The following is a 12,191-nucleotide window of genomic DNA, read 5'->3' as shown; positions in this document are numbered from 1 at the left end:
GCATAAACTCAGACTATCTTAGGCAAATTAGCGTATGGTCATCTACTTCCTGGTAGTGATATTTTTTTCAGAGAAAATTCTTCCACACCCAGTATGGGTGCTAGAAGTCAAGCTGTCTGCATCTAGGAACTGTGTGGAGGAAGAGGTCTAGGGACTCATTATCTATCTTTCAGTGCACATGCTTATGGCCCCAAATTATAAACTACCCAAATGTCAATCAGCAATAGAGTAGAAAATTGTGGGATAATCATACAGTGGAATACTACTCAGCAATGAAAAAGCATGTGCTTTCACTGTATGCAATGAAATGAATGGTTCTCATACAGTGTTGAACAACAATAACACCAAAAAGCCAGATAAAGAGGACATACTCTATTACTCTATATGAAGTTCAAGAACTGGCAAAACTAATCCATGATGATAGAAGTAATAATAATGGTTACCTTTGGGGCATTGATGGGGAGGCATCAATCCTACCAATGGTATTGATGGGGAGGGGGCATGAAAGAGCCTGTAGGTTAGCTGGAAATATTCTATCTCTTGTTCTAGGTGCTGCTTACAAGGGTGTGTGTATATATGTAAAAAATCATTGAATCATACAATTAATAGTTGTGCACTCTATTATATTTAAGTTATACCTCAATTTTTAAACAAAGGTACAGAGTGTTGAGGTTTTGTGAGACAGGTGAGTTGACCACAGACTGGCCAAGGGTGATGGTGGTGGGGGGGAGAGAGGATTGGGCATTATGGACAGCTTCATGGCATTGAAATAGCATTTAAGTTAAGCCTTAAAATAGTGGTTCTCAACAGTTCTTGGGTCAAAGTCACTGTGAATTTGATGGAAATTATTGTCTTTCTCGTCATGAAAAAAGCCCCTATATACACAAAGGCAGACCCAACTTGTGTATATTATTTCATGGTCCTATTAATATCCATCTGTGACCCTCCTGAGAATCAATGGGTCCTGGGCTTAAGGACCCCTGCTTAGATAAATGGATACAAATGGGAGGGGGAAGAGTAGGATTACAGCTAAGTAAACCCCTATAGTAAGATCGGGCATCTGCCAGCACATATGGATACCAGGCAGAGAGAGGCAAAGAATCCTCCACAATCCACTTCAGTAAAATTTCCCATTGACAGCCCAACCCAGGATAAATTCCCAGCACCAACTCTGCAGATGAGATTAATACTTATATTGAGTAACCATGGCTCCAAGCTGTATTTACAAAAGCTAATATTATGTTTGCTTATGAGAATCAGCTTGCTTTAACTTGAAGTATTTTACACTGAGCATCTTACTCATCAGGAATGTCCTTTTGCTTTCTAATGATTTTTTCTGCAGTGTATGATTATGCAGCCTCTTAACCTTCTGCTGCTTGAGACACTCATATGATACTATAGATGTATTAACCGCTTAAATATTCATTGCCCCTCTCTGCTGAGTCTATTCCTATGTGAAAAGTACACTTCCCAACACTTTGACGACAGACTTGTCAATGTCATTTGCTTTGGCCAGTGGAATGTGAGAAGTTCTGTAAACCATGTTTAAGCAGAAGCTTTATGAGCTCCCATGGTTCCACTACCACATTTTTTCTTCTGCCATAAAAGTGGCATGTCCTAGATAGGGGTTGCTCTGGATCCCAATCCAGAGATTTGGGGATTGTTTGTTACCACAACATAACATAGTGAAAGCTGACTAACACACCAGGACATTTGGGAAAGTCTCTTGAACAAGTTGAGCAGAATCTGCTATTGAGTCTTTTCTCAGGGCCCGGGGAGTTTTCTCTCCATTTTCAGCTATTAATCACGAGAGTCAGTTTATTTAGGATTCCAGAATATGTAAAAATGAGGGGTATCCAAGTTACTTCTTTTTTATTAACAAAAGAAAGAAATGTAAAGACCATAAACCATTGGAATTAATATAATACCACAATTGAGAACAAAATATTTTATTTCTCTCAATAAAACTATAGTTTACAATAGTATTTACTAAATAAATTATATAATCTCTTTTACAAGCAATAAACTAAATCACAAATATTTCAAAGACAATGTATGTACACGACATAAGGCCTTTTATAAATAGCTTTGCTTTTCCCATTTCACTAGTAAACAGTGAAAAAATCTTTATAGAAGCTCATTTTCTATAAAGTATATGCAGACCTATTACACTGATCTTTATATGAAACCAATTTAAACTTTTAATGACATGGGCTATGATTATAACTTTGAAAAAGAGCATAATTCAGACTTTATTTACCATTTTGCATGGATAGATTTTTAAAAAATATATAAGCAGATTACATATGTTGCTTATGGATAATCACTGGATGCATGCAAAATGAAATAATGCAAGTGTCAATAGTAAAATAGCACTTCCAAGTCCAAAAAGGTGATTGGCAATGGTATAGAAAGCAGCTTAAATAGAGTTCATGCAGTTCTTCACAGTTCAGCAAGCAACAGCAAATGACAGAAGAGTGTGGTATTTTTCACATCACATCTGCTGATCAGCCTCTCGGCCAAGGCTCCCCTGACATCTCGCAAACTCCAAGTCCAGTTGATTATGACTCTGTGTGTAGTGGGGCTCAGCCAAGTTTCCTTTGGGAAATTGTGGAGTGGAGAAACTTCTCTCCCACAACCGTGTTCCTGCCTCATCCATCTGCTTAGGTGGTCACCATTTTCACTTACTGGGGGAGAAAAAAAGAAAGCAGATGTAAGACTAAGTTTTGGCATCAGTTTATAATGGCGCCTCATGATTGCGAACACAGGTTCATTCTTTCTTCCAATGACTCGTGCCCGGAAAACATGCAGGTAGAAATGGGAGGGCATTAGGCCTGGAATTGATTCTTTTGCAATGATGAGCATCTGCTTCCCTGGACCTGCAACATGTAAATTACACCAAGATTTATCAAGCGCTTACCACATCACAGCTTAGTGCTAGGGACTTTGAAGGAAACAGCGCTGGCTAAGACACACTCCTGCCCTCCAAGTGCACAGGGTTTTGGGGATGTGCTGTGGTATATCAGGCCTGAAGCCAATCAGAGCAACTTGAACATGGTCTGGAACTCAGGAATGCTGTGTGCATTTTTACACACTATCCCTGTGGCTGGGGAACAAAAAATATGTCCAGCAAATATTGGACCTAAAATGGTAGCCACTTAAGGTCAGAGGCAGCTAATTCAATCCCTGACAGCTGTACCAAGATATATACGGGGAAGCGGTACCATGGTCAGTCAGACACAATGGCTTAAATCTATTGATTCTCTCTAATTATTACAGCTACAGGACATTATGCAAGTTACTTAACCATCTTTGCACCTTATTTATCTGTTAAATGGGAGTAATAAACCCTACTTTATAAGTGATAAACTTTTCTATGAGGAAATAGTATCTGTACAAATAGACACACATACATGATATACACAAATTCTATACATATCATTTAGTGCCTGGCAATATTAGTGTCTCCAAAATCGTAGTTAAGAAGGTTGCAGTTGGGATCACAGAGATTGTGTGGCCCAACACATTCATTTGGAGGTTGAAAAAACTTGAGTAAAAAGTTTGAAATGACTGAAAATTATTAGGAAAGAAACTATATCACAGAGGATTCTGTTTAAAAGTATTACATCTCATAATTTGAGCCTATTGTGAGTTGTAACTTTCATTGTTTTATAGTTGAGACTGCTTCCTCTCATTAATCTAAAACATGTTCACACTGTTACTTTCTATCCTGTTCTATTGATCTATATTTCTGTTTTTGTGCCAGTACCATATTGTTGTGATGACTACAGCTTTGTAGTATAGTCTGAAGTCAGGGAGCCTGATTCGTCCAGCTCCATTTTTCTTTCTCAAGATTGCTTTGGCTATTCGAGGTCTCTTGTGTCTCCATACAAATTTTAAGATTTTTTTGTTCTAGTTCTGTGAAAAATGCCACTGGTAATTTGAGAGGGATTGCATTGAATCTGTAGATTGCCTTGGTATTACAGTCATTTTGACAATATTGATTTTTCCAATCCAAAAACATGGTATGTCTTTCCAGCTGTTTGTGTCATCTTCAATTTCTTTCATCAGCATCTTACAGTTTTCAGAGTACAGGTCTTTTGGCTCCTTAGGTAGGTTTATTCCTAGGTATTTTATTCTTTTTGATGCTAAGATAAATGGGATTGTTTCCTTAATTTCTCTTTCTGATCTTTCATTACTAGTGTATAGAAATGCAACAGATTTCTGTGTATTAATTTTGTATCCTGCCACTTTACCGAATTCATTGATGAGCTCTAGTAGTTTTCTAGTAGCATCTTTAGGATTATCTATGTACACTATTCTGTCATCTGCAAACAGTGACAGTTTTACTTTTCCAATTTGTATTCCTTTTATTTCTTTTTCTTCTCTGATTGCTGTGGCTAGCACTTCCAAAACTATGTTGAATAAAAGGGGCAAGAGTGGACATCCTTGTCTTGTTCCTGATCTTAGAGGAAATGCTTTCAGCTTTTCACCACTGAGTATGATGTTTGCTGTGGGTTTATCATCTATGGCTTGTCTTATGTTGAGGTAGGTTCCCTTTATGCACACTTTCTGGAGAGCTTTTAATCAGAAATGGGTACTGAATTTTGTCAAAAGCTTTTCCTGCATCTATTTAGATGACCATATGATTTTTATTGTTCAATTTGTTAATGTGGTGTATCACACTGATTGATTTGCATATATTGAAGAATCCTTGCATCCCTAGGATAAATCCCACTTGATCATGGTGTATGATCCTTTTAATGTATTGTTGGATTCGGTTTGCTAGTATTTTGTTGAGGATTTTTGCGTCTATGTTCATCAGTGATATTGGCCTGTAATTTTCTTTTTGTTGTTGTTGTTGTTGTTGTTGTATCTTTGACTGGTTTTGGTATCAGGGTGATGTTGGCCTGAGCTTGGGAGTGTTCCTTCCTCTGAAATTTTTTGGAATAGTTTCAGAAGGATAGGTGTTAAGTCTTCTCTAAATGTTTGATAGAATTTACCTATGAAGCCAGCTGGTTCTGGACTTTTGTTCGTTGGAAGTTTTAAAATCATGGTTTCAATCTCATTACTTGTGATTGGTCTGTTCATAGTTTCTATTTCTTCCTGGTTCAGTCTTGGAAGATTGTACCTTTCTAAGAATTTGTCCATTTCTTCTAGGTTGTCTATTTTATTAGCATATGGTTGCTTGTAGTAGTCTGTTATCGTTTGTGTTTCTGTGGTGTCAGTTGTAACTTCTTTTTCATTTCTAATTTTATTGATTTGAGTCTGCTCCCTTTTTTTTCTTGATGAGTCTGGCTAAAGGTTTATCAACTTTGTTTATCTTTTCAAAGAACTACCTTTTAGTTTCATTGATCTTTGCTATTGTTTTCTTCATTTCTATTTCATTTATTTCTGCTCTGATCTTTATGATGTCTTTCCTTCTACTGCCTTTTGGTTTTGTTTGTTCCTCTTTCTCTAGTTGCTCTATGTGTAAGAATAGGTTGTTTGTGATTTTTCTTGTTTCCTGAGGTAAGATTGTATTGCTATAGACTTCCCTCTTAGAACTGCTTTTGCTGCGTCCCTTAGGTTTTGGATTGTCATGCTTTCATTTTCATTTGTCTCTAGGTATTTTTTGATTTACCTCAGTGATCCATTGGTTGTTTAGTAGCATATTATTTAGGCTCCATGTGTTTGTGTTTTTTAGTTTTTTTCTTGTAATTGATTTCTAATCTCATAGTGTTGTGGTCAGAAAAGATACTTGATACAGCTTCAATTTTCTTTAATTTACTGAGACTTGCTTTGTGGCCCACCATATGATTTATCCTGGAGAACGTTCCATGTGCACTTGAGAAGAATGTGTATTCTGCTGCTTTTGGATGGAATGTTCTATAAATATTGGTTAAGTCCCTCTGATCTAATGTGTCATTTAAGGCCTGTGTTTCCTTATTGATTTTCTGTCTGGGTGATCTCACCATTGATGAAAGTGGGGTGTTAAAGTCCCCCACTATTGTGTTACTGTTGATTTCTCCTTTTATGGCTGTTAGTATTTGCCTTATATATTGAGGTGCTTCTATGTTGGGTGCATATATATTTACAATTGTTATATCTTCTTGGATTGATCCTTGATCATTATGTAGTATCCTTCTTTGTCTCTTGTAATAGTCTTTATTTTAAAGTCTCTTTTGTCTGATATGAGTATTGCTACTCTAGGTTTCTTTTGATTTCCATGTGCATGGAATACCTTTTTCCATCCCCCCACTTTCAGTCTATATGTGTCCCTAGATCTGAGGTGGGTCTCTTGTAGACAGCATATATATGGATCTTGTTTTTGTATCCATTCAGCCAGTCTATGTCTTTTGGTTGGACCATTTAATCCATTTACTTTTAAGGTAATTATCAATATGTATGTTCTTACTGCCATCTTGTTAATTGTTTTGGATTTGTTTTTGTAGGTCTTTTTCTTCCCTTCCTCTTTTGTTCTCCTCTCTTGTAATTTGATGTCTAACTTTAGTGCTGTGTTTGGATTCCTTTTTCTTTTTTGTGTATCTATTGTTGATTTTCAGTTTGTGGTTACCATGAGGTTTTGATATAGCAGTCTATACACACACACACACACACACACAAGACTGTTTTCAGTTGCTGGTCTCTTATTTTCAAATGCTGGTCTCTTATTTTCAAATTCTCTTAATTTCAAATATTTGTGTGTGGATGATTTCCTACCTTTACCATATGATTGCCTTTACTGGTGAGCTTTCTCATTTATAATTTTCTTGTTTCTAGTCATGGCCTTTTCTTTTCCATCTAGAGAAGTTCCTTTAGCATTTGTTGTAAAGCTGGTTTGGTGGTGCTGAATTCTCTTAGCTTTTGCTTGTAAAGCTTTTGATTTCTCTGTCAAATCTGAACAAGAGCCTTGGTGGGTAGAGTATTCCTGGTTGAAGGTTTTTCCCTTTCGTCACTCTAAATATATCATGCCATTCCCTTCTGGCCTGCAGAGTTTCTGCTGAAAAACCAGCTGATAACCTTATGGGGATTCCCTCATATATTATTTGTTGCTTTTACCTTGTTGGTTTTAATACTTTCTCATTGTCTTTTTGTCAGTTTGATTAATATGTGTCTTGGCATGTTCCTCCTTGGGTTTATCCTATATGGGACTCTTTGTGCTTCCTGGACTTGGGTGGCTGTTTCCTTTCCCATGTTAGGGAAGTTGTTGGCTATTATCTCTTCAAATATTTTTTCAGGCCCTCTTTCTCTCTCTTGCATTATAGGCGTCCCAGAAGGAGAAATGTTGGTGCATTTAATGTTGTCCCAGAGGCCTCTGAGACTGTCCTCATTTCTTTTCATTCTTTTTTCTTTGTTCCGTTCTGAAGCAGTGATTTTCACCATTCTATCTTCCAGCTCACTTATTCATTCTTCTGCCTCATTTATTCTGCTATTGATTCCTTCTAGTGTATTTTTTCATTTCAGTTATTGTATTTTTCATCTGTTTTGTTCTTTAAACTTCTAGCTCTTTATTAAACATTTCTTGTATCCTCTTGGTCTGTGCCTCCAATCTTTTTCTGAGATCTTGAATAATTTTTTACTATCATTACTCTGAATTCTTTTTCAGGTAGATTGCCTATCTCCACTTCACTTAGTTTTTCTTCTGGGGTTTTATCTTGTTCCTTCGTCTGGCACATATTTCTCTGCTGTCTCATTTTGTCTAACTTTCTGTGTTTGTGGTCTCTGTTCCTCAGGCTGCAGGACTGTAATTCTTGGTTCTGGTGTCTACACCCTGGTGTGTGAATTTGGTCCAGGAGCTTGTGGAGGCTTCTTGGTGGGGGGGACTGTTGCCTGCCCACTGGTGGGTGGAGCTGGGTCTTGTCCCTCTGATGGGCAGGTTCACATCAAGGGGTGTGTTTACAGGTGGCTGTTGGCTTGGGATGACTTTAGGCAGCCTGTCTGCTGATGGGTGGGGCTGTGTTCCCATGCTGTTTGTTGTTTGGTCTGAGGCATTCCAGCATTGGAGCCTGCTGGCTGTTGGGTGGGGCCAGGTCTCAGTGCCAAAATGGCGACCTCCAGGAGAGCTCAAGCCAATGAGTATTCCCTGGGGCATGCACCACCATTGTCCTTGCCCCTGCAGTGAGCACAGCCGACCCCCACATCCCCAGGAGACCCTCCAAGACCCACAGGTAGGTCTGGCCCAGGCTCTTATGGAGTCACTGCTTTGCCCTGGGTCCCAGTTCATGTGAAACCTCTGCGTGCCTTCCAAGAGTGGAGTCTGTTTCTCCCAGTCCTGTGGAGCTCCTGCACTCAAGCCCTGCTGGCCTTCAAAGCCAAATGCTCTGGGGGCTCCTCCTCCCAATGCCAGAACCCCAGTCTGGGAAGCTGCCATGAGGCTCTGAACTCTCACTCCTGTGGGACAACTTCTGTGATATAATTATTTTCCAGTTTGTGGGTCACCCACCGGTATGGGATTTGATTTTATCGTGAATGTGCCCCTCCCACCATCTCGTTGTAGCTTCTTCTTTGTCTCTGGGTGTAGAATATCTTTTTTGGTAGCTTCAAGTCTTTTTTTGTTGATGGTTGTTCAGCAGTTAGTTGTGATTTTGGTGTTTTGTGAGAGAAGGTGAGCTCAAGTCCTTCTACTCCACCATCTTATCTCTTGTCCCATTGGAATCAAGTTTTTTTTTTCTTTTTTTAAACTGAGGGTCTTGTAGAAGTTTCTGTAAACTTCGTTAAACACTCACTCTCACCCCCAGGGTTACAAGAATGTCAAAGTTGGGTGAGAACTGCCAATTCTATATCCATGTTGTAATGTAATCCTGGGATGACATGTTTGGTTACCTGAAAGTGTCCATTTATAACCCTAATAAAATGAGGTGGCCTGACAGGTCTTTAAGTCTTCTGTGGGACTTGAAAGCACAGCGTCTCCCTGCTTGTAAACTTGGCCACAGTGAGCTGGCTCCAGAAGGCAATTTTATTATCCATTATTTAGTATTAAGTGTGCAATAATTTTCCTTTCTTCAAATTATAATCCACAAGTCCTATATTAGCCGTCAGTGAAGAGACAAAGTGTCAGCTGTCTGTCTACCCTGGGAAGAAGCTCATAGCTTGAGTTTATTCTTCAAAATATGGTGCATGTAGAATCCCCTCCAGCTCCCCAACATGAAGATGGGTTCTTCAGGTATTAGTGCCCTGAACGCCAGCAACTTCTTCTGAGGTGCTGAGACTCAACCCTCTCCTGACTTGATGGATTTAGAAACAGAAATGGGAACTGGTGCTTTGGCGAGAGAACCTAGCCATATCTCAGGTAAGGGATGACAGAACATTTCAGCTCTATCACCAACTGAACTGCTGTGTTTATTTTTATTTATTTATTTATTTTAACATCTTTATTGGAGTATAACTACTTTACCAAATCCATTGATTAGCTCTAGTAGTTTTCTGGTGGCATCTTTAGGATTCTCTATGTATAGTATCATGTCATCTGCAAACAGTGACAGCTTTACTTCTTCTTTTCTGATTTGGATTCCTTTTATTTCTTTTTCTTCTCTGATTGCTGTGGCTAAAACTTCCAAACCTATGTTGAATAATAGTGGTGAGAGTGGGCAACCTTGTCTTGTTCGTGATCTTAGAGGAAATGGTTTCCGTTTTTCACCACTGAGAATGATGTTGGCTGTGGGTTTTTCATATATGGCCTTTATTATGTTGAGGTAAGTTCCCTCTATGCCTAATAACTGCTGTGTTTAAAAAGAACATTGCCCCTGAGGGTCAGGAGCTCATGGAACAAGGATACCCCAGGGACTATTTAGTGTGGTCATCTTAGCCAGTCTGACTGCATGCAATCATACATCCACACAGATGCCAGTGTTTCTTCCTAAGCATGTGATGCTTTGAGAATGCATGATATATTTTAAATTCTGAGACCTGAAGGTAAAGGTGTGATAACAGTTGGCATGAAAGGAGTAGAGGTTTTAGGTATTTCTGTGGCCTTAATCCTTAGCATTGTTTATCCACACATGTGTGTAAGTGTGTGGGTGTGTGAGAGGCTCATATTTTTATTTCCACTTAAACTCAAGTACTTAATTCTGTGATTGAAACTACACAGTAATGCACACATGTGGTCAAAGACTGCTAAGCCTTTTCAATAAAATTATTTAAAACACAGACACAGAGAAATAAGGGAACATAGCAAAGCAAAAGCAGTTTGCTAACCACAAAGCCCTTTGGGAGGGTGGACTGCACTTTTTGGGAGCCAGATTGCCCTGGGGGACCCCCAAAGTATAGATCACTTCAAGATGGGCTAAGTTGGAGGGTCTAAGTTGACTTTTTAGATCCATGTGCAGAGGGCATCAAAGACGAGAAGTTTCTCTTCCAAGGTCTCATTTCTAGGCTCATTTCCAACCCTCCCTTTTTTTCAACCTTTTCCCTGAAAGATACACACACATATATACCCTCAACCTACTGTTTAAAAGACATATTTAGCCAATAGAATTGCATAAGATCTGGAATGTGCTGTGAGGGGATTTAAGGGCAGAGCTGAAACAAAGCAGAACTTCAGGACAGTCAGACTGGCTAAGAAGACCATACTAAAGAGTCCCTGGGGTATCCTTGTTCCATGAGCTCCTGACCCTAAGGGGCAATGTTCTTTTTAAACTACAACTGCCTCAGAGTTCAGCTCCAGGGTCCCACAGAAGCAGGATCTTTTCCTGTCTGGTGTCCAAGGGCAGCCTCATTTTGATTTCAAGTTGAAATTCTTTGCCAAAATACCCTTGAGGAAAATATTGATTTCTCTCCAGGCTATCGTAGGTGGCAAGTCCCTTATTTCCTTTTCCTATACTGAGCCTGTTTTCCCTAGCCCCACTGTTTTCCTTTCCAGTTCATATTGTTCTTTTGGCCAACGTTCTATCTGTTGCCATGAGAGCACACCAGCTCATCCTGCCTCACTCCCCTCATTTTCGTCTAAACTCACAGCATCACCACAAACACATGTAAAGGCTTCACAACGCCCCACCCTAATCATCCCCTTGGGTCTGGAGTCCCCTCCATCTCTGGGCTCACCAGAGATGATTCAAACACCAAGCAACCACCATGTTCTCTGGAAATCTTTTTTTTTTTTTTTTTTTAACATAAGGCTCTATATTTACTTTTTATCACATTCATATCTACCTCATATTGGGGGTGCTTCACAAGGCACAATCACTTGGAAATAGATTGGAATAGGGGATTTCTCTTTGAGCAACAGTTGCTGGTGTCCAAAAGCTCACCATTTTTTTTAAGGAGGTGAACAAATACATACACTAGTGCTACAGAAATCAGGACACAGTCTATATATGGAGTCCAATCATACCGCTATGGGGTTTTATAGCTGGAAGGAAGCTTAGGTCTAAATTTCCTACCTTTGCACTTAAAAAAATATTTAGATTCAGAATCAGTGGTGAAATTATTCTTTCCCAAGAACCAGAGACTACAGGGCCTTAACTAAGAAGGCTTGAGGCAGAAGGTGGGACTTGGAACAACCTTGAAGGGTATGTACAATTTGGATGAAAACTACCAAGTTGTGCCTATCTGGTAGAATGTTTGTTGAATTCTGAGGTGTTGACAGCACATGGAGTACCACCAGGCCTCCTGCCAACCTTCAAATGCCCTATCAAAGCGTTCCACACCAACCAGCAGATAGATTACTGATAAGAGGAGAACAGACCCAAGAAGAAACTGGCACTGATTTCAGATGCCTCGTGGGATGTATTTAGGATTATGGCCTCTCATTTCAAAACTGTTTGTTAGTACAGCAGCAGTATTTTAATACAGTTCCCTGCCTGATTAATTTGTTTTCCAAAGACCTAAGAGAAGCCGGAGGAAATCAGTGATTTATGTGGGCTGACAATTCTACAGTGGACTTTCCTACATGAGAGTGACTTCTGCTAATTGTAAATCCAAATGGTTACCTTATTATCTAATATATCATGTAGACCTGGGGCTGCAACCGAATTCACTCTGGATAGTGTAGGGAGAGGAATATGGTACTGGTTTCATTCGAAAAGGAGCACTGCCTTGGGATGAGGCCACTGGCTTCTCTCTCCCTGTGTAGAAGGAAAGGGTGAGATGCCAGAGGCCCCCAGCCACAGCCTAGAGTGTAGGAACCAGAAGCTGCACCCCTATCAAGACGCCCCTCTCAGCACTTTTCTTGGTACCATTTTTCTTTACAAAAACACACAGTAGCCGGCATG

The 12,191-nt window shown here is 39.5% G+C and overlaps 1 protein-coding gene and 1 long non-coding RNA gene across 4 annotated transcripts in view; one reads left to right on the top strand and one right to left on the bottom strand.

Moving 5' to 3' along the window:
• LOC132367101 (uncharacterized) overlaps positions 1-12,191 on the top strand; it is a 136,625-nt gene that overhangs the window by 104,563 nt on the left and 19,871 nt on the right. The gene's annotated exons all lie outside the window — the stretch shown is intronic.
• PIP5K1B (phosphatidylinositol-4-phosphate 5-kinase type 1 beta) overlaps positions 1,934-12,191 on the bottom strand; it is a 324,042-nt gene continuing 313,784 nt past the window's right edge. For both annotated transcript variants that reach the window (XM_059924862.1, XM_059924863.1), the window contains exon 15: positions 1,934-2,687. In XM_059924862.1, the coding sequence (XP_059780845.1) occupies positions 2,685-2,687 (3 nt within the window). In that variant the 3' untranslated portion in view covers positions 1,934-2,684. The remainder of the gene's footprint in view (positions 2,688-12,191) is intronic.

The sequence above is a fragment of the Balaenoptera ricei genome, chromosome 6 (assembly GCF_028023285.1).
Source record: "Balaenoptera ricei isolate mBalRic1 chromosome 6, mBalRic1.hap2, whole genome shotgun sequence".
Lineage (NCBI taxonomy): Eukaryota > Metazoa > Chordata > Mammalia > Artiodactyla > Balaenopteridae > Balaenoptera > Balaenoptera ricei.
Note: the sequence above shows the minus strand (reverse complement) of the source record. Positions and strands in the feature narration are given on the sequence as shown.